This window comes from Mauremys mutica, chromosome 12 (genome assembly GCF_020497125.1).
Source record: "Mauremys mutica isolate MM-2020 ecotype Southern chromosome 12, ASM2049712v1, whole genome shotgun sequence".
Taxonomy (NCBI): domain Eukaryota; kingdom Metazoa; phylum Chordata; order Testudines; family Geoemydidae; genus Mauremys; species Mauremys mutica.
The window spans coordinates 17932817-17954711 of NC_059083.1; the positions used below are offsets into that span (position 1 = coordinate 17932817).

The following is a 21895-nucleotide window of genomic DNA, read 5'->3' on the forward strand; positions in this document are numbered from 1 at the left end:
AGCAAGGCCTACTGAAGAAAAACATATACTAGCTGAAACAGTCAGGCGCTTGCCTGGTTGCTGACTGTATGACCTTGTTAAATAAGACGGTGCTTGCAGAGTCTGGGAAAAATGCTTGAAGAAGCTTTTTGAAGCAACATGTACTTTTTTGTACTAGCTATGAAGATAATGAAGAAATAACAGTTGTTCTTTGTTTTGTATGCTGGGAAAGTGTAATTGGGAAGGTGCAGTGATGACGCGACAGAGCAGCTAATAAAACAGTTTGAATCTGCAGAAGGGGGGCTGGTTCTGTGTTGTTGATGTGTGAGTGCATCAATGAAGAACTTGGTATTTGGACTCTGCTGGTGTTGCCTGCCTCTCTTGCGCTCAGACAACAAACCTGAAGAGTCTGGGATAGAGAGAACCCGACACTGGCTATCCCCAGCCCAGCCCTGTGCTGCCTGCCAAGGAAATCAGTTACTTTCACTTTCATTCCTCAGCAGGCAGCCAGGGAGGGGAGGGGAGTGGGGAGAGAGGGGTGCTCTGTGGGGGGAGGGAGGAAGGTGGGGTGCTCCGTGGGGGGAGGGAGGAGAAGAATGGATGTTACGGGGGACAACAAAGGATACGGCCAGAGCCAGCGAGCTGCCTCACCTTCCCCGAGACCCCAGCAGCCAATCCCCTCCCTCAGCCTGTGCTGCATCCGGCTCTCTCTAGGACCCAGCAGCCCTGCTCTTACTGCGCCACTGCTCCGTCTGCCTGGGCTCCCAGCAGAACGGTGCTCCCAGCCCTAGCGGTGCCCCCGGCGGCTGCTCGTTCTGCCTATGGCTAAGGGCGGCCCTGCCACTAAGGCGGGTAAGTTTCCACTGCAGCTTATGGCGGCCCTCAGGCGGGGACCCCCCAATTCTTCCCCACCCGCTGCACGGCTTGGCCCCTGCAGTGCTGCCCCCCCCCTCCGCGGCGCTCCCTCCTCTCTGCCCCCCCTCGCTGCCAGGGCCGAGCCCCCTCCCTGCGGGGGCCACTGTCCCCCAGTCTCTGCCCCCCTTGCAGGGTCTCCCCCGGTCCCTGCCTGGGCAGAGCCCGGCTCCCTGCTCCCCGGTGGGGCTTCTCCCCCTCCCTGCCGCCCAGTCCCTGCCCGGGCAGAGTCCCCCAGCTGAGGCTGGGTTGGCTGGGGGGCCTGGGGTGCACGTCATTTTGTTGACTTTGGGGGAGGTCGGGGAGGGGGGAGAAACGCCAGAGCAATTCTTCACTCCCGCTTTGCAGCCAATCAGAGCACACGCCGGCGTCAGGTGGCGGCCGGGAAGCCCCTGTAAACATCCCCTGGGGCAGGCAGAAGGGATCAGTCCGGAGGGCTGGGGGTGAGGGCTCGGAAGGGACCCGCAGTGCTGGCCCCAGTGCGGAAGAGAATCAGGGATGCAGGGCTGGGCCCTGGCTGGGCGCCTGATCGCAGGGGTCATTACGTCCTGAGCTCTGACCCCAGCAAGGGAGAAGAGCCAGAGACTCCACTAGGGACTGGGCCACTGCAATTGATGTTATGTAGGAGGCGCCTAGATATTGGTGTCCCTCAGCCGGATAAAACCCTAAGGCCGAGGGACAGATCGCTGGGCAGGGCTGGGTGTAGAGGGGAAGCGGGTGGGGTTGGATGTGGGGCATTGAGAGGAAGGAGCCAGTTGTGGAGAGGAAGCGGCAGCTGGACACAAACCCTGCAGGCCGGATGCCAACTGGCCCTCCCCCCTGCAGCGCGCTGGCGAGGCCAGGCTGGGCGGGGACGGGGGTGAGGTGGGGGGACTCTGCCTGCTGGAGGCCAATGGGAGCAGCTAAATCAGGCTCAGGCGCCCAATCAGCCGTGCCGCACTCTGTGTGAATGGAAGGAAGGGAAGGGAGGAAAAATCCCGGACGCCCCCCCCCCCAACCACTTGGCGCCCTAGGCGACCGCTTAGTTTGCCTAGTGGTTGCACCCGCCCTGTTTGCAGTGTTTACACTCAACTGTGTTAGCCAAAAGGGCTCGTTTCCCCCTGGAGCTTACCTAATTACACCAAGGAGGCACGGAGACAGGAAGACGAGTACCACACCCTTTATTGATCGGTCAGCTGAGCGGGTGTTCTCGTCTCGGCTAGTGCCAGAGAGAGACACACCTTCCATGGCCAGATGGGCTTACCTTTATACCCCGAAACAAACAACTTAGCCTACGTTTGTCTACGTCATTTGGTTGACCTGTAGAACCTGTACATGCATCTGTTAGGGGATAATTGGATATGCAGGATACATATATCATTTTGTGGGGGCTACAAGATACATCTGTTGAGGATACATTTGTCATTCTGAAGGGGACACAAGATACATCCGTTGACCTTTTGTACTAGATACTTTGGATGCATACATGTGAACACAGCTGCATACACTTGGGGAGCCAACATATACTTGGGGAGCCAAACAAAACTGATAAGCGAAATAGCTGACTTAGGTAGATACACGGCCTTCAGTCTAATGAGTTCTGTAAGCTTTCCAACACAGTTTGGACAAGCATAACATAACTTTGGTTTACTCAGGCCTAATACGGAAAGGCTTCATTAGCACTATGATTTTTCCAACAACTCCCCCCTTTGAGAATACTCACCAAACCTTTTGGCTGAGTTTTCTCACACCTTGAGGCCAAAAAGCAATGAAGCCCTGCAGAAATATTTACAACTGCTCTTTTAAGCTTAGTCACCCCCAACCCAGGAATGAATGCATGGACAAAAGAGTGGAACCTTGTTCATTTAACAACTAAGGGATCGGGGCACTGACTATAACTCAGGTAGGTATACCCAGTGGTTTAATTTCCCAGATGTCTCGGTGAATAATTTAATCCCATATGCATCCTCCCCATGGACCCGGCAGGATTCGGTATGTGGGAGCCCACACCCTAACCGGTCCATATGCTTGGAAGGAGCACTGTAAATGTTCACACTTCCATTTAGAAAGTGTCCAAGTATGTCTCCATGACCACAGATCAGATGGTACTCCTGATATGTCTGTAAGGGCAGTGGGTCAAGTCTGGTGCTCAAGATCACTTCAAATGGCCATCAGCTGGTCATCGAGGAAATCCTGAAATTTTAAACATACTAGATCCCACTGCAATGCCTTCCCAGCCTCAGTGATATTCAATACCATCTCTGTCAGTAACTTCTGGGTTATAGAACTAAGGGTGGAAATGACATGTAACTTACCAACTCCAGCCTATACTTAAGATAGCTGAGCTTCAAAAATAAGGCTAGTGGCCTTTTCTAGTTGGCCCAATTTCTTAGCATATTCTTGGCTTTGAAAAATAATTCAGATGACTGCAACACTATTGGCCCCAGCCCACAGGGATCTGGTCAATTCCCCTTTCTCCAGAGGAAATAACCCAGGCTCTTTGTTGTGCTAAGCTAATGGCAGCCCCTTGTGAGCAATCTGGGTATGTAAAAGTGATCTGAAAACTGGATAAAGACAATGTCATTTAAAATCCAATTAGGAAGGGCAATACATACTAAAGGATTTATCCAAAACACAGGGCGCAGCCTGTAGAATAAACCCCAAAATCCAATTAATTCCACATTCCCAAACATGGGTCCCACAAGTTTTTTTTCTGCCAGTGTATAATTCCTCGGGTTTCTTCACCAGGGTCAGTTCTCAATGTCCTTTCTGGTCAGGAATTCCTGGACTTAGGCAGTGTCAATGAAGTGAGTGTTTCTTCTAGAAAAGTTCAAAGGCACAGTTGGTCTGTCAGTGGACAAGGGAGAGGTTAGCTAGCACGTCACCTTGTCCTTTTTCCCTGCTGTCCAGAAGCACAGTTGAACTAGAAGAAAGAATAGGCTAATCATATAGGAGAGTTCTCCTGATGTGGACGGGTCTTTTTGCAGTGAGAATCATGGGTCCAAGCAATCAGTCTTTGGCACATCACAGCGGTGTTGGTAATCAGCAGGACTCAATAAGGGCCTTTCCAGTGTGGAGCCAAAGCAGTCTTCGTTGGTGGACCTGTACATTGATCCGGTCTCCAGGTTCCATGGAGTGGCAGGGCTGCTAGGGTCTTCGGGTAGTGCGTCTTTACCTGTGTAAAAAGGAAACCTAACACATTGCATTAGTGTCTTTGCAGATTGTACAGCCCCCCTTTTCTGGTTGTTAGCCAAGTGTCCTTGAACGAAGTCAGTGTATCTTTTTTATCTTTTTTTTTTTTTTTTTTTTTTTTTTTTGGACTGAGCTTGCTAGTTAAAGTTTTTCTCATTTAACTCGTTCTTTTTCCTTTTCCCCTTTTTGGCTTCCTTTTTTAACCTACAAAGGAAACTTTTACTTTTTACTTATACACCTTTTGTTAACAATGAACACATACACATTGCTGTTATACAGTACATTAGTCTTATTATTTAATGTATGCCACATATACCCTTCTACTAAAATAACCTTATTACAGAGCTTTGGAACAACAAGCCAGGACAAGCACACCCACTTTGATGAGTTCATTTAATACAAGCTCTAGTTCAATAGCTTCCCACCATCCCCAGCCCTCTGGCTAGAAATCTGAGGTAGCCAGAAGGATCCCATGTACAATATGGGGAGTGGGTTAACTTTTTATGTCCTTGCTTCCAAAGACTGTTAGTATGCAGTTTGGCCAATGCAGTTTTTTTCTTTTACTTAAGAAAATACATAAGACTTTAGTATATCACATTTTTCTGATGTATCCAAACACTTTGTATTTTAAGTTGAACAAAACAAATATCTGCATTTCAATTCAAGCCTTCTGCTTTATTTCAAACCAGACCATCCCATGAAAATATTAATCACAACAATTTGGCTACAAGACAAACACCACAAGACAGAACATAGAACACAAAACTTAATTTTTACTCTGCCAGTAAATCACGATACGTTGAATGCTGTTCAGCTGGCATTAGTTTTCTTTGATTATCTGAAAGACCAAAACAGAGGTCTACCCCTTCTGGGCAGTCAATTATTGCTTAAAATATACAAATACCCTTGTTGATTTCAGGCAAAACAAGGGAATTACCCCATATTGTCTTATATGTGTTTCATAGACAGCCCAGATTTCAGTGGCCTCTACCTTATCAGTTAGATAATTTGCATTAATACAGATGCTTTCTGGCTTGCTTTTTACTTTTAACTCCTGCTTTTAAACACTGAAAGAAAACATCACCACTTATAGTGCCTTAGAGCCTAATAAATTTTCATTTACATAGCACTGTATACATTCTTCAGCTAATTCAACAAAATTGTTCATAGCCAAATGATTGCAATCTAATAATTTCTTTGCCTGAATTTATTTACAAACATTTAAAAAAAAAAAACACCAAGAACTTTTCTCTTTAGCATTTTTACAAAGTTCAACTACTATTCCCTCCAGCAACTACAGAGTTAACTTTTCACTCTCCTTCAGATCACTTGCTCTTTCCTTATATCACTTGCTTGGCTCCCAACAGCCACTTACCAATTCAAATCGCTATTCCAAATATCCTCCTGAGTATTTGAAATCCCCATGCTTACACTCACTTACTTCTTCCTTCCACGAGACCCTCAAAAGTTTCCAACCTGTTCTCCAAGCTCTCTGTCTGTTGCCTGCCTGCCTGGGCCCGATCCTTTTTTTTTTTTTTTTTTTTTTTTTTTTTTTTTTTTTGCTGAACCGTTTCTTTCATGGGCTTCTGCCCCCACCCTTCTGGTCTTTTGCCTAAAACATTTTATTCACAAGACTACCCGAGTCCTCCCGTGTGAGGCTCGCCACCTGGGCAAAATGCATGGCCCACTGGCGTTTAACTATTTAATTGCCTCTTGTAGCAAACACACTGCTGTTACGGCGTATGCTGAGCACAAATGGTTACATTTTAACAAGTCCCTGAAGGACTGGTACTTGCTTAGCCAGGGCTTCCTTTTCTCCAACTACTCTATTGCCCAGTCCTGCTACGACTGGGGGTAGATCCTTTCACCTGCCACCCTTCCTGGTCAACCAGGGTGGAGAGAGGAATGCTAAACCCTTCTCCAGTTCTCAGACTTACTGCAGCTGAGAGTGGGCACACCTTTAATTATGCAATCCTCAACATATAACACCAACAGAACCAAATAAAACAAACATAAAACAACAAGGGTAAAACAAATAGATGGTGTAAATTCTACAGGGCTCCCCCATTCTCTATTGCTCACCAAACTGTGACAAATTTCTGTTACCAATTATCCCTCATGTCAGGTGATCAAACTGACACTGCAGGACGTTGCAGGAGGATAGAGAAAATACACCATATAACCAAATTTTAAAGCTTCATTAAAATGATAAAACAACAATGGAGAGCGTTGGGAACGCTTCCACATCACTCATAAAAAATACGAATGCCCCATACTTACACATATCCAGACTGGCCACGTCTGTATATAACATTCAGAAAAGGGGAATAGGTGGACGGGAGATTATCCTGTATATAGCTTGTTCAGAATTTCCAACATGCTTCCGCTCTTGGGAAGGCTGTTCTTTTACACCCTGGAATCTCCTGCGGTGTCTCTTTCAGAGATTCTAGTCCAGGTCAGCTACCTCTGGCTTCTCCAGTGTCACCAAGCCACACCAGCACCGGCACCCGTCACAAAGTCAGACTGTTGGATCTCACCAAACAGTTAAGCTTTGCAAATGTAATCTCAGTTCTGTAACTTGTACTGCCTTTGGTTTGCTTGACCTTGAGCATAAAACAACTTTCTCTTTTTATCTCTGGGCGAAGCTGAGTTTTAAATTAACCCGTTTCTAGACAAATTGCTCACACTGTGTCAGAGGCTTTTCTTTGGTGATTAAAAGCTCCTCTGAGATATATGATCTTATCTAGATTAAAGGTACCTTTTAATGGGCATTGTTTAGATGGATCTTCACGCGTATAAAGATTCCAATTCTCTAAATACCTGCAGGTTTTAGAACCATAATGTACGTACATATAATATGCTGGGGTACCCTTAGGGGGTGAGGTGGAATGTTTAGACTGTCCCTTACCCACACGGAAAAGAAGGGGGGGAGAGAAGATGGGTTCACACGCTCCTAGACCCGGTTACAGTTTTGGCTTCCAGCATACCAATAGAACAAGAAACAAAAGTACCCCTACCAAAAAGAAAAGCCAGCCCTGGGGCTGCTCTAAGTCCCAGTAATTGTTCAGCACGGCCCACGGACTCGTGGAGTTAATGGAATTATTCATTAGCCGTGTCTGAACCTAGGTACCTTAACCAGAAAGCTTTTACCCACACACACCTTCCTATTTGTGGGTTTCTTTACCATTAGGGGCCCAATGTCCCAACCCTCACTCTTCGGGGGCGTTAATCCTCAAACCCAGGAGGTAACGCACTTACCACGCCCGGAGTGGCCACGTCTGGCAGGTGGACTCCCCTCTTCTGGTACTGTCTTGCCTCCGTGTCGTTTGGAGTTCTCTATGGAGGGGGCGCAGCCGTCCCGGTCGATTGCGGCGACTCAGAGCTCGAGCAAACCAATAGCTCAAGGTGGCCACTCTCCTGAGCCGTCCTCGGCCGCCGGTCAGCGCCCCCAACAGGGAGAGAAGTCCCGGCGTGGAGTCGCCATTTGTTAGCCAAAAGGGCTCGTTTCCCCCTGGAGCTTACCTAATTACACCAAGGAGGCACGGAGACAGGAAGACGAGTACCACACCCTTTATTGATCGGTCAGCTGAGCGGGTGTTCTCGTCTCGGCTAGTGCCAGAGAGAGACACACCTTCCATGGCCAGATGGGCTTACCTTTATACCCCGAAACAAACAACTTAGCCTACGTTTGTCTACGTCATTTGGTTGACCTGTAGAACCTGTACATGCATCTGTTAGGGGATAATTGGATATGCAGGATACATATATCATTTTGTGGGGGCTACAAGATACATCTGTTGAGGATACATTTGTCATTCTGAAGGGGACACAAGATACATCCGTTGACCTTTTGTACTAGATACTTTGGATGCATACATGTGAACACAGCTGCATACACTTGGGGAGCCAACATATACTTGGGGAGCCAAACAAAACTGATAAGCGAAATAGCTGACTTAGGTAGATACACGGCCTTCAGTCTAATGAGTTCTGTAAGCTTTCCAACACAGTTTGGACAAGCATAACATAACTTTGGTTTACTCAGGCCTAATACGGAAAGGCTTCATTAGCACTATGATTTTTCCAACAACTGCATCCTTTTCTCCTGTTTTGGTTTTTGAAAAACTTTCGAATACGTCCTTGTGTTCTGAACCGTGTTCTGAGACAGATTTTCATTTTCTTCCCATTTTAGTGTGTCAGATCTTTAAACCGTTGTCTGCTAACAGCTTGAAATGTGTACACGATGGGCCTGAGATTCATACTGTCAGATACGCACACACTTCAGCGCTTGCATGCATGCCTGTTTGTCTGTTGTGTGTATCTTGTTGACTAATACATGACCTTACTTCAACGGGCTGCTTTGCATATACAGTGGAGTTGCATTATACGTGCAGTTAACTTATGCAAATTCAGCTATACATGATCCGCAAAAAAAAAAAGAAAAATAATGATTCCGCCCACTATTCCACTCAAGTATCAGAGGGGTAGCCGTGTTAGTCTGGTTCTGTAGAAGCAGCAAAGAATCCTATGGCACCTTATAGACTAACAGACGTTTTGCAGCATGATGCATCCGAAGAAGTGGGTATTCACCCACGAAAGCTCATGCTGCAAAACGTCTGTTAGTCTATAAGGTGCCACAGGATTCTTTGCTATTCCACTCAGTGAGCGTATGCTCCGGAGTGAGCGTGAGATGGGAGATGTGAATCTGCTGTTCCCCCAGTTGGTCTCAGTTCCCGCGTGCCTCTCATAGTGTGAACATCTCGCCGCGCTGCATATCAGTGGTGGGTGTAGCTATAGGTCTGACTCATCTGTATAGCACTTTGGGCTGAGGGGATGGGATTTGATTATCACAGCACCCACTTACAATTTTAAAAACAAGAGCGGATGTTTTTCTAAACGATCCGCCCTAGGAAATATGTGTGGACATTCTATGGCCTGTGTTGTACAGATCACAATGGTCCCTTCTGGTCTCAGAGTCTATGAATCTTTTACAGCATGGATTCCCTCTCATCCAGAAAAACTACCAAAGAAGATGGAGGCAGAACTGAGAATCTGCTGCTGATCAGAACCGACTTTGTTTTGAGGCCGTGTGTACCCACACTTGAACCGCTTCAGCTGAACTGGTGCAAGCGCGTGTGTGGACACTCTTATTTCAGTTTAGCTTAAACCTCTTCCTAGAGGACTTGGAGCTAAATCGCAATCAGTCTGGTTAAAATGGGAACACACGCACACGCTTTTCACTGGCTGAGCATCACGCCTTTAAACTAAACTGGTGCACAACTGAATGTACATGGATCCTGAATCGCAGAGAGTTGTAGCCAGTGAGATTGAGCTGCTCAGAGTCCAGCATGCCCCCCAGGGACTCCAAGAGAGAGGCGAGATGGAGGAGCACTTTAACTGCAGTGGAGGTGTGGAGAAAGGTAATTGGAGCCTCCATGCAAGGGGCTTGGATGGGCAGAGAGAACGAGACTGACTCAGACGGGGCTGCATTTTCAGTGGCAGCTGCAATTTGTCTGACCTCCTGTGTGCATGAGCAGCAGGAAGCTGATCACCCCAAGGGACTCCTATGGCCCAGGGACCCCGTTTGCTCCCACTGCTGGTACTTTGTGTTCCTGGGTGAACCCAAGTGGCGTGGTAGTGGATTCGGAGACAATTTTGAAGGGGGGGGGGGAAATGTTCACCTGTCTGAAATGCTGGCCCAGGTCTCCATTCATTTTTCCTCTTCCCTTCTCTTTCTCTCTCCTTATCCAAAGGCCAGGCTTTGAAACAGGAGAGCAGTAGGCAGGCTCAGCTGCGTGCATGTACCCAGGGCCCTGGTCTGTGTGAGTAACAAGCAAGTGTCAGGGGACAGCAGGTGACTCATGTTGTGGGCGCATGCCACGCCAGTGCATTCACCTTTCCCTGCCAGTGCCGCTGGCATAGGGTGACCAGACAGCAAGTGTGGAAAATTGGGACAGAAACCCCTTGTTTCTCAGACTCAGTGGCTGCAGTCTGGGCTGAAGCTGCCTTCAGACAGCATTGTCACCATGCAGACTTTGCATGAGCTTCCCTTAAGGGAGGGGTGTCACCGGACCTCCGTGGGTCACAAATTCAGGACAAACTGCTGAGGAATAGGGCAGACACAGCCCAGACTGGTGGTTAGTCTACCATTAGATATACCAAGCCAGTAATAAAAGTAAACTTCTGTCTCACCTCACCGGCTAACAAGAAGTCAGAAAAGCAGTTTCCTTAGTCATTCCAGTTCTTATATTACCACCAAAACTACCAAATGTAATGATGTGTGATTATTTAAAACCAGTTTAATCAAACAAAGGGTTCTTCTGCTCTCAAAAGATCATTCGCAGACCCAGGTCAATACATAGCTCAGATCTTACCCAATAATCATGCTGTTGCCAATCCTTTAGTATCTAAGGGCTGGTCCATACTAAGAAGCGGGGTCAAACTAGGGTACGCAAATTCAGCTACGTGAATAGCGTAGCTGAATTCGAAGTACCCTAGTTCGAACTACTCACCCGTCCAGACGCCGCGGAATCGAAGTCCGCGGCTCCAAGGTCGACTCCGCCACCGCCGTTTGCAGTGGTGGAGTACCGGAGTCGACCGCGGCGCTTCCGGAGTTCGAACTATCGCGTCCAGATTAGACGCGATAGTTCGAACTCCGAGAAGTCGAACTCACCGCGTCGACCCGGCTGGTAAGTGTAGACTAGCCCTAATATCTAAAGGTTTATTTATAAGAGAAGAGAAGGAGAAAGATAAAGTGGTTAAGGAAATCGAATGCATACGCTCAGTGCAAAGTTCTTGGATCAGGTTTGTAGCAGTGATGAAATGAACTGCAAGTTTGCAAAAGTCTCCCTGGAAATGACCCAAACAGGTTGGGGGTCATCAGTCCCGTTTAGAGCTTCCTTGTTAAAAATCCAGACCAGAGAAATGTAGCAGGAAATGAAGACAAACTGGAGATATTTCCAAGGTCTTTTATCTCTTCTCCTGTGTGGATGGAATGTCACTGTCCCAAAACAAAGCCCCAGCACAGTGTGTGGAAAAGTACAGGCACAAGATGGAGGCCAGGGTCACATGAGCAAGTCACATGCTCACGCATGCTTTGCTGACTCTCAGGAGCAGCCATTGCCCAAATTCTGTCTAAAGCGTCCTCAGTAAGGCTCACGGGTGGGGGACAAGTTTCTTCTATGACGCAATGGAAAAGTTAAGTTTTCTTCAGGGCCGGCTTTAGGGCAATTCAGCCAATACCCCGGAATTGGGCCCTGCGCCCCTAAGAGGGCCCCGCAACGTCCCAAAGGAGCTGCCGCCGAAGTCCCGCCACTGTCTTTGGCAGCAGCTCAGTCGCTGCCACGGAGGAAGGTCCCTCCGCCGAAATGCCACCAAAGACACCGGCAGCCGATTGAGCTGCTGCCAAAGTCCCAGCAGTGTCGGCGGCAGCAGCTCAATCATTGCTGCTGTCTTCGGCGGCATTTTGGCAGAGGGACCTTCCTCTGCGGCAGCGATTGAGCTGCCGCCGCCGACACTGCTGGGACTTCGGCAGCAGCTCCTTCGAATCAGGCCCCGTGGTGCCTAAAGCCGGCCCTGGTTTTCTTTAACGAGCCACCAACTTGAATAGCTTATTCACAATGTGTTGACCAGACTGGATGTAAATAAACTACCTTGTAGGTGTTTCTCCAGGAGCAAACCCATTTGAAATATTGGTACATAAGTCAATATTCATAACTTCAGATACAAAGATGATACATGTTCATGCACAGGTTAATTACGTTGAGCAAATCCTAACTTTTCCATTGACACCTGCCATGACGTATGTTGTACAAGGCTTGTTGCAATTATCTAACAGTGGCAATATCAGTGATATCAATGGTACATTTCAATCATACACCATTGACACCAAAGAGACTTTGCATGAGCTTCCCGTAGGGGGAGGGGAAGGAGTTGAGGGTCCAGTCACAGGCTGTGGGGTGGGGGTGGATGCAGCTGGAGTTGGCAGGCTCAGTGGCTGGGTGTGGAGGGGGAAGTCTGATTCCTTCAGGCAGAGGGCAAAGGCCGAGCATGGGGCAGAGTAAAGGTGAGTGAGAGACATGTTCCCATCCCTCACCCCTCTGGGCAACTGTGAGCCAAGAGCCAGTCTGGGCAGCGTCTCTGAGAGAGTCTGTGGGAGGAGCAAGGGGAGAGATTAAATAAGTATTGGTATTGGGCCACCCTGGTCGGGTGAACGTGGGGTCATTTGGGACTGGGGCGAGTTTATCAGTGTGTTTAGCCTCTGACTGGGGGCTGTAGTTAATGTCTGTACCCAGAGGGGGAAGGGCAGCACCCTGGGAATCACAGTAGATACTTGCTCCACAGTGGCTCAGGCACGGATACCGTTAATGAGTCTGCTCCCCAGCAGCACTCATGGCTTTGTCACTTTCAGGCCCTGGGTCTAACCACACCCTCAGGGAATGTGCTTCCCGTCAAGTCCTAGTCCCAGCTGCCGTCCTAGCTGCAGCCGCAGTTTTTATGTTGATCGCCCTCATCACTATCGCTGCTCTAGCAGAACTTTTAAGAGGTAAGTGCATGGCCCTGCCAGTCTCTGCTCCCCCTGGAGCTGTCGCAGCCACAGAATCTCTCCTCCGTGTCCCCTTTGGCTTCAGCAGTCAGGAGAGAAAGGAGTTTGTCTAAAGGCCTATGCAGCCCCGTCACCTTAGTAGTTGGAGATCTGTGAGGCACAGAGCGCTTGTTATCTCTTGTTTTCTGGATGGGGAAACCGAGGCCCAGGAAGGCTCACGGGTGGGGGCGTTTTCAAGGTGCTAAATCTTCCTACACCTCAGAGCTTCCCAGCTCCCCATACGCATATTGCGTGTCTAGGGTAAAGTGCACGTGGAACTGTAGGATCAGCATCACTAAAAGGGCACATTATTGACAGACCTTATTGTTGACTTCTATACCTGCCATCTCACCGTTGCTAAGCAGCACGTCCCGTCTGCAGCACTGAGCTGCTCTGCCGTTATTGGGCTGGCCTTTCTGCAGCCTCTTTTCAGGGCTGGTGGGTGCTCCTGTGACACTGACTCAGGCCGTATCATTCAGTATCAAAACCCACCTTGAGGCTGAGTGGTTCAACCCACAGACGAAGGAAATCGGAAGTGAAGGTCCCCCAGAGGCACCAACTGGCCCAGTCGGTGCCGTTTGAGGGCTGCTGTTTCTACTGTTCCGGGCGCACTGTACCTTATGGTCGCTATTGCTGAGCAGTTCAGCTACATTCACCTCTTGGACCAGATCCTCTGCACCACTTAGGACTAACTCAAGAATTCCCTCTCCTCTGGTGGGTTCCAAGACAAGCTGCTGCAAGAAGCACCTGGGTTGGTTCCCTGTTGTGAGTCTAATCCCATCTTCATCTCAAGGCATCTCCAAAGCAAAGAGCCTGGGAAGGGGAGCCAGGCAGCTGGGGCAGCAGGACGTCCCTGGGTTAGCAGACCCAGCATCCCATGTAATTATATTGAACTCTGTCTGGTGTCAATATTGGTCTGTGCCAAGCATCAGGTATCGTTCCCCCTACCTAGGGTGACCAGACGTCCTGTGTTTAAAGGGACAGTCCCGTATTTAAGCCCTCCTGCAGGTCTCCCGACTTTTTCTTAAAAATGGGGAAATTGTCCCAAATTTTCTGTCTCCTTCCCATCAGTACTGGCGGGTCCTGCTCTGGCCGGATCCCTGCTCACCAGCTCCCACCCGTGAGCAGTGAGGGCTTTGAGGGCTGCTGTTTATATAGTTCCAGGTGCACTGTACATTATGGTTGCTGTTGCCGAGCAGTTCAGGCGCCCACCCACCAGCGGGGAGTGCGGGGCAATGGCCAGTGATGGGAGTGGTGGTGGGGTGAAGATGCCAGTGCACGGGGCTGTCAGCTCCCCCTGCTGGTCCATCAGCACAACCCCTGCTGCGTGCCGGCTCTCAGCCAGCAGGGCCCTGCCCCCCCCCCCCCGCCCCCGCCATCCTGTTTCCAGCCAGCCAGCGCTGGCTGCGAGCTGCGGTGGCTGGTGAGTGCAGTGTCCAGGTAAGTTACATGTTGCCCCGGCTGCCCACCCATCAGCCCTTTACACGCTCCCTGTCTCCCTGCTTTGCCCCTTCACCCTCCCTAGCCCAGCTGCTCCTCCATATCCCCCCTCCCCCGGCAGGGCCCGTCCCTCTCCCAGCGCCGTGCAGAGAAGCAGTCCCTGGTCGGAGCGCTCAGCACACCAACAGCCTGGCCGGCAGGCTCCTTCCTTCCCCCACAGGGGCTCAGTCAAGGTGATGTTAATTTAAATGATTGCACTGCCTAGTTCTGATCGATTGCCACTGAACTCGCTTGACTATGAGTAATTTTACCAGCTGTCCTGTACTGAGCGTAGGGAAATATGGTCGCCCTACCCCTACCTGCTTGCTCCACGCCTTCACGGTGACTCCGGTGCTGCTGCACTCTGCTCTGGGTTGCTCGTCAGCTGCACTTCCTGTGATTGTGACCCCCCAGAGACTGAACCAGTAAAGAAGATGTGGGGGGAGGCAGTCGTCCATTTCTTGTTCCAAGTAGTCTCGTTCCTCCCTTGGCACAGCTACCGGGGTTTAAGCTTGGATCTGAAGCGATTCTCTTCCCTCATTCACTCAGCTACAGAATCAGGCTGAGGGGAACAGTGTCTCTGACCCTGTGTTACTTGTCTCACTTTCAGTGGAAAAATCCAAACCTCTGGCTGCTCCGGGCCCCCCTGCTGGGCCCTGCTGCCCGGACGGCTGGATCGGGTACCGAGGGAAATGCTACTATTTCTCAGAGACTGACGGGAACTGGACCTACAGCCAGAGCCAGTGCTCTGCACTCAACGCCTCCCTGGCTGCGATCGACAGTGAGCAGGAAAAGGTGAGAGAGCGGCAGATGCTTTATCCCAGCAGACTGGGCTTGGCAGGGCTGGAAACGGGCTGGGCTCAGCCCCAGAGGTCCAGAAATTGACCTGTTGCCTCTCATGCTAGGAAAGCTGAGTGTGTTTCTGGTGGCCGAATCCCAGCCCTGGCTAGAGCTGGGTTTGCAGTCAGGGATCACTCCCAGCCCACCCTCCTCTTTCCCAGAGCCCCACAGGGGAGGATCCCCCTCTGTAAGGCTGGGCCAGCCCGGTCAGCTCCTGACCAATGGGCTGCCTGTTGAGAAAAAAGTTACCTACCTCTCGTAACTCTTGTTCTTCAAGACGTGTTGCTTATGTCAATTCCAAGTAGGTGCGTGCGCTGCGTGCTCAGGCGTCGGAAGGTTTTTCCCCTAGTGGTACCTGTCGCATCAGCTGTGGAGCCCCCTGGAGTGGTGCTTTCATGGCAGTCTATAAAGGTTCCTTCTTGCCCGATACTTCGACAGAGAGGAGGTGGGTGGGTCTTGGATTGGACGTGAGCAACATCTCAAAGAACAACAATTACGAAAGGTAGGTAACTGTGTTTTTTCTTCTTAAAAACCTCCAGGGCCTCTGCCAATCTGCCCTGGAGGAAAATTCCTTCCCGACCCCAAATATGGCGATCAGTTAAACCCTGAGCATGTGCACAAGACTCACCAGCCAGCACCCAGGAAAGAATTCTCTGTAGTAACTCAGATCCCACCCCAGCACCCCTGTTCATTGGGTGAGCACTGGTCCTTGTGTTATGTGAAGGGGTAAATAACACTTCCTTCTTCACTTTCTCCACACCAATCACGACAGGAAGTCAGACTAGATGATCATAAGGTTTCTTCTGACCTTAAAGTCTATGAGTCTATGAGTGCTTGCTCATGTCGCTTCCAAGTCGGTGACTCCCAAGCATCTCTTAAGAGGAGGGGTCAGAGTTCACCAAGTCGCAGACTGCAGCACTGCCCTGCCGAACGCTGCATTGTCTCTAGCCAGCTGAGTAATGGTGCAATGCGATCTAAAGGTGTGGACTGACAACCACGTCGCTGCCCTGCAGATGTCCTGAATGGCGACCTGCGCCAGGAATGCTGCCGAAGAGGCCTGTGTGCTGTTAAAGCTGGGGCAGGTATCTTTGCTGGGTGGTAGCGCGCTCTGCTACAGGCTGTGATCCATGACGAGATCCTTTGGGACCACACCGGGAGTCCCCTCATCCGCTCAGCACTTGAACGAAGAGCTGTGTCGAATTTCAAAATGGCTCCGTCCTTTCCATGTAAAAAGCTAAGTTTTCGACTATTTACAGGTACAACAAAAAAAGTCCACTAGGGGATCGTTTGCCATGGCAAGAGAAGAGCTGCTCCAGTGACTGTCACTGGCGGTAAGAAGGAACTGAGGAGGCGGCGGGTTGGCAGGGACCTACATACACCGCCGGGAAGGCATGATTCCAGGGGGCTCCACAGCCGACCCGACGGGTACCGCTAGGGGAAAAACCTTCCGACGACTGTGCACACACACCTACTTGGAGTTGACATGAGCAAGCACTTGAAGGACCTGCCTCTCCAGCACACCACAGCCAGTGACCCCATGGGTGCCAGGGGAAACACTCTTGGGCTGTGCAGGGAGTGAGCTCTGCCCTTCTGCAGAGCAGTTCCTGCCTGTCTGGCTGGGGGGGTGGGGGAGGGGGCACTATGTGCAGCGCTGCTGGGAAGGCGCCTGCCAAGGAGGGCAGAGGTGCCTGCAAAACCCAAGAGCTGCCCAGCCCCGGAGGGGAGTGGAGAAGGATGGGGCAAGGGCAGGTCTGTCCATGTAACATGGATGTGGAGATGGAGACAGATGGGGGTAAAATGGCCTCTGAGCAGCCCCAAGCTCCTGCACGTGTCCCCAGGCTCCCAGCTGAGCAGGCCCCAGTCTGATGGGACGTCCAACAAACCGAGATTCTCAGCCAGCGATTGGTTCACCGACTGAAGCTGCTGTCAGAGGAGGGAGCTTCCAGCTTCTCTCCTGATGGCTCTTCCCTTGCCAGCTCTGACCCCTTCCAAACGTAGAGCGGGGCTGTTGGAGGGGAGAACTGCTGCTGTCACTGAGTCCTGTCTTCATGACCCACAGCTGGTTGGTTAAACTGCGACGTGTTCTCAGCCCCCCTGTGGCACGGGCTGGGCTGGTGTCATCGGACCTGGAGCTCTCAGCTGGCAAACTACAGGTGGCCCAACCAGAACTTCTGACTGGGTACCACACAGAGCCACAGGGGCAGGCGAGCACCAGAGCCAGGGGCCTAAATGTAATCTGCCTTGTCTTATTTTTCAGGATTTCCTGCTGCGCTATAAGGGCTTCCTCGACCGTTGGATCGGCCTCCAGAGGGAGCCAGGCCAGCCCTGGAGATGGCCCAACGGCACAGAATTCGACAACCGGTGAGTCCCTTTCCCTCTAATAACGTTCTCCATGTTAGATCACGAGTGTCTGCCATGCTGCCAAAAGATGAAGAATATATTCAACTGAGGTTGTTTGGGCTCTTCTTGGTATTTGGTTTTCATGGACTAAAACCAATATTCCACCAGCATTTGTGGCCCCTGCGCAGTGTTATCATAATTTGTAGTAACGTAACACCTCAGTGTCCTAGACCAGGGCCCCATTGTGCCAGGTGCTGTACGATCACAGAACAGAAAGATGGTCCCTGCCCCACGGGGTTTACAATACACCGCAGTTCTGGGCACAAGGGAGGGTGCTGGAGGAGACACTAACTGAGCTCCCCCTTCCCCATTGGCTGTCCGGGTGGAAGTTAGACTCCCTAAGCCCGCTCTGAGGAGTGGTGTGCGGAGAAGAACAGGGTCCTTTACTGTTGGGGTAATTTGAGGCTGTAGGGAGAAATCTCATGTCACTACTAACAGTCTGTCCTGACAGCCCATCGGGTTTGAAACAGGCCCGCGGCCTCTCTGACAGTCCCCCAGCTGCCCGGGGAGGATCGTATCAAACTCTTCTCCGCAGAGAGCTGCTGCTGCTCGCTGCCTTGTGAGAGGCCTGTGGATTCTCTCCCCTCCGCACCGAATGGGCCTGGAGAGAAGGTTGGGGCTAGGGGAGCGCGTCAGGCAAAGCTGAGTAGTGGGCAAGTCGTGCCTAATATCTACCAGCATAAAGACTTCTCTGGAAGCCCCAGCTGTCGTCTTTCAGCCCCACCCCCTTTCTCCTCTCCCTGCCCTGCAGTAGCCACTACAGTTACTCCTCACTCAACGCTGTAGTTATGTTCCTGAAAAATACGACTCTAAGCGAAACAATGTTAAGCAAATCCAATTTCCCCATAAGAATTAATGTAAATGGGGGGTTAAGTTCCAGGGAATTTTTTTTCACCAGACAAAAGACTATATATATAGTCTTATACACACACACACACACACACACACACACACACACACACACACACACACACACACACTATAAGTTTTAAACAAACAATTTAATATAGGTACACAGTGATGATGATTGGGAAGCTTGGTTGAGGTGGAGGAGTCAGAGGGTGGGATATTTCCCAGGGATGCCTTACTGCTAAATGATAAACTAGCGATTGGCTGAGCCCTCAAGGGTTAACTCTCACGCACTACAAGGCAGCAGGAATGGAGGGAGAGGAGACAGCATCCCAGACAGAGATAGACACACGCAGAGACAGACACACGCACGGTGTGTGTGTGAGAGAGATGCACATTTTCCCTTTAAGTACACTGCCTTGTTAATTAGAACAGCTTGCTGAGACCGCAGCAGCTGCCAGCAAACTCACTTGGTCCTGAGCCCTGTCGTGTGTCCCCCTGCTCTATGGAAGATGGGTAAGCGGGGTGCAGGAGCAGCAGGAAGGAGACACCCTGACATTAGCCCCTCCCCTTTCTCCCCTCCCCCCGCACAGCAAGCAGGAGTCTCTGGGAGCAGCTCCAAGGCAGAGGGCAGGAGCAGCACATGGCAGTGGGGGAGGGACAGCTGCAATTGCTAGCCTGCTGGGCAGCTGCTGCAGAGGGAACTTAGGGGAGCAGGGAGCTGATGGGGGGGCTGCCGGCCCACCCTGGTTCCAAGCCCCCGCCAGATAGCTCCACCGGGCTGCTCTTCCTGCAAGCAGTGGGCAAAGCAGGCGGTTGCCAAACGACATTAGAAGGGAGCATTGCACAACTTTAAATGAGCGCGTTCCCTGATTGATCAGCAATGTAACAACGAAACAGTGTTAACTAGGGACAACTTTAAGTGAGGAGTTACTGTACTTGTTGCCTACATCTGCCAGGGAGGAGTCTGAAATGGGGCTGATGCCTCTGGGTGCCGCCCTGTCCATGAGTGATGGGCAATGCCCCGCCCCTCCCTGACTCCCACCCCTGGTGTGTCTGTTGCAGATTTCCAATAAGAGGAGGTGGCGACTGTGTTTTTCTGATTGATGAGGACTGGTTCGGCAGCTCGCGGTGCAGAACATGGAGACGCTGGATCTGCAGCAAACCTGATGCCCGTACAATGGGGAAGGGATGTGCTGTGGAGTCAAAACTTTGAGACTCTTAGGAACTAGGCTTGGAAAAGCTGTATTGGGGAGACACCTTCCATTACCTGTAGATGAAGGAAGCTGCGTCTTTATTCCTTACAGACTCTCCCCAGGGCTTCCCTAGTTTTTATTCACCCATTGGAAGGAGTGGGGGGAAGCAGAAAAGCTTTTCCAGCTCTTAACTTTGAATGAACCATTAACCGAACTGAACTTGTTGAATAAATTGAAAAGAAGAAAATATTCTCTCTACACCTGCAGAAGAGGTTACTGTTCTTCAAAAGCTGGTTTAGCACTTCAGCAAACTCCGGTCAGATCCTCAGTGGTTCAGGAGCCAAATTAGGGATCTGTGTGACCCAAAAGAACCACACTCGTGTGAATCCATTGTTTCATTTCCTATTATATATCTGATATATACACCACCATGTAGTCTCACAGCAACTGACCAAGTATTCTTTTATTTTATGACTGTCCAGATATTATTTTATCAACTACAATTGGTTAATAACATAGTAAAATCATCCTGATTGGTTAATAACTTAGCTTAGTTAATATTTAATTCGCAGTGTTTTAATATCAAGCGCTTCAGGAGACACATTAGAGAGCAACACTGCTATAGGTTGGTGATACAGGAAAGGCTGAAGGCAAGGGTGTGGCAGAGGGATTTACCCGCTGATGTCTCCATGCTGGAGCCAGAGGGAGCTGAGGGCCAGGGGAGCAGTGGCAGGGCCGATCTGCTAGAGATGAAAGGTAACAGAACAGGGCGAGTGCTGGATATTTCTCGGGTGAGGATGAACTCCTCGGGGAGAGGCTGCTGGGAAGAGTGGGTTTGCACTCCAGCTGGGGTGGCTGACATGGCAGAAGGACAGGAGCGAATCAGAGAAGAGCCCTAGGGTGGTGAAAGACATTGATGGACCAGATGTCATGGGATTTTAAGGACTATATGCATGGGGGCTGATAAATGGACTATGTTTTGGAACCTGTTGTTATGGAGTATTTGCACAAGGTTTTCATAATAAACTGATCCCAGGGATGGGGCTGATCAGGGTGGATACGCTCTGACATTAAAAATCAAAATTGGATTTTTTTCAGATTTTTTTATTTAAATTAAAACAAGTTTATTTTTTTACATGTAAGCAGAGTCAAGATGAGCTCTACCCTGACATCTGGTGGTGAATTATGGCAAGTGTGGAAAAGAACTTCAGGGGTTGATCTTGTTTGCACAGGCACACCCACCCTACCTAGCATAGCCCACAGCAGCCTAAAATGATCACTTTGACAGCTGTGGGATCCTCAATTTCTCTGTTATTGGGGCAGGAGGAATAAAGTGTTGTTATCCTGATTATGTGAAACTGTTTTATGACAGAGGGACTCACCATCACCTAAGTAGCACTCGCTAGACAAGGGACATGGGGTCCAAAACCCAGTGAAGTAAGAGAGGTTGAGATTTGTACTTTGTGTTGTGGGTCTGCTTCATGAGCCTGACACGCCAATTGCTGCAGCTGCATGTCAGAGCTAACTTTGAGTCTATTAAGAGTCTAGTTACAGGCTACTGAGCTGAATTCACTTTGGCCCAATGGTGCACCAGCACTGGGGCTCCCCTAATGGAAGCTGAAATCACTAGAGAGCTAAAGTTACTAAGAGCTGAAATAACTGAGTGCTGTGTTAACTAGTGGGGGAGCCTGAAGATCTATTGCTAAGCAGCTGGTGGAGTGGAGCAGTTTGTGGGAGGGTTGGAGCAGCCCATAGAACAGTGGAGCGGAGTGGAGCAGTTTGTGGGGATGGCTGGAGGAGCAGCATGGCTGGTAGAGCAGAGCAGTTTGTGGGACAGCAGGAGCGGCTCATGTTGAAGGCTGCAGTGGAACACCATGGAGAGGTGGGAAATTGGCCTCACACCACGTAAGGTGCCCCTTAATACCCTGCATGTCCCCCTTTTTTCCCCCATTTCCACCCAGGCTGCGGGGGGTAAAACCCTGCAGATAAACTTTTGAACTCTGGAGCTGCACTGACCAGGGACAGAGACTTTTGGGACTTTGGGTGACTCTTGGGTTGCTGGACTCGAGATTTTTGGGGTGTTGGACTTCAGGGGATTTTTGGGTTGCTGGAGTCAAGAACCAAAGAGCAAGGACATGGCCCAATTTTCTGGGGTGGGTCTTTGCTCATGGTTTGGGCTATGAACCCTAGTTGTGGTGTTTTTCCAATTTAATGCTGATGTCGTTTACCTCATGTTATTAAACATTTTCTGCTACACCGAGACTCTGTGCTTGCGAGAGGGGAAGTATTGCCTCTTCGAGGCACCCAGGGGTGTGTGTAAGATTTTCCCAGGTCACTGGGTGGGGGCTCGAGCTGGTTTTGCTTTACGTTGTTGGGAGGGGACCCCTCTGTATTGAACCCAGCCCTTGCTGCTATCAACTCGGCCCGGCAGAAGTGTTACGTACACATAAACCTGGGTTGAAGCCTAAACACGTCTCTTAGAATA

At 50.1% G+C, this 21895-nt stretch overlaps 1 protein-coding gene across 3 annotated transcripts; it reads left to right on the top strand.

Annotated features, from left to right (window-relative positions):
- The first annotated feature begins 740 nt into the window (after positions 1 to 740).
- Positions 741 to 20758, top strand: LOC123346300 (C-type lectin domain family 2 member D-like). Of its 3 annotated transcripts, XM_044983635.1 has the most exons (7): positions 741 to 831; positions 9057 to 9482; positions 9816 to 9884; positions 12473 to 12607; positions 14736 to 14920; positions 17223 to 17326; positions 19280 to 20758. In XM_044983635.1, the coding sequence occupies exons 2-7, from the start codon at positions 9347 to 9349 to the stop codon at positions 19428 to 19430; spliced, it is 780 nt and encodes a 259-aa protein (XP_044839570.1). In that variant the 5' UTR covers positions 741 to 831; positions 9057 to 9346; the 3' UTR covers positions 19431 to 20758. The 3 variants fall into 3 exon arrangements, with proteins under 3 accessions (XP_044839570.1, XP_044839572.1, XP_044839571.1); XM_044983637.1 differs by lacking the exons at positions 9057 to 9482; positions 9816 to 9884 and having other exon boundaries at positions 779 to 831; XM_044983636.1 differs by lacking the exons at positions 741 to 831; positions 9816 to 9884 and having other exon boundaries at positions 8744 to 9482.
- The last annotated feature ends 1137 nt before the right edge of the window (positions 20759 to 21895 follow it).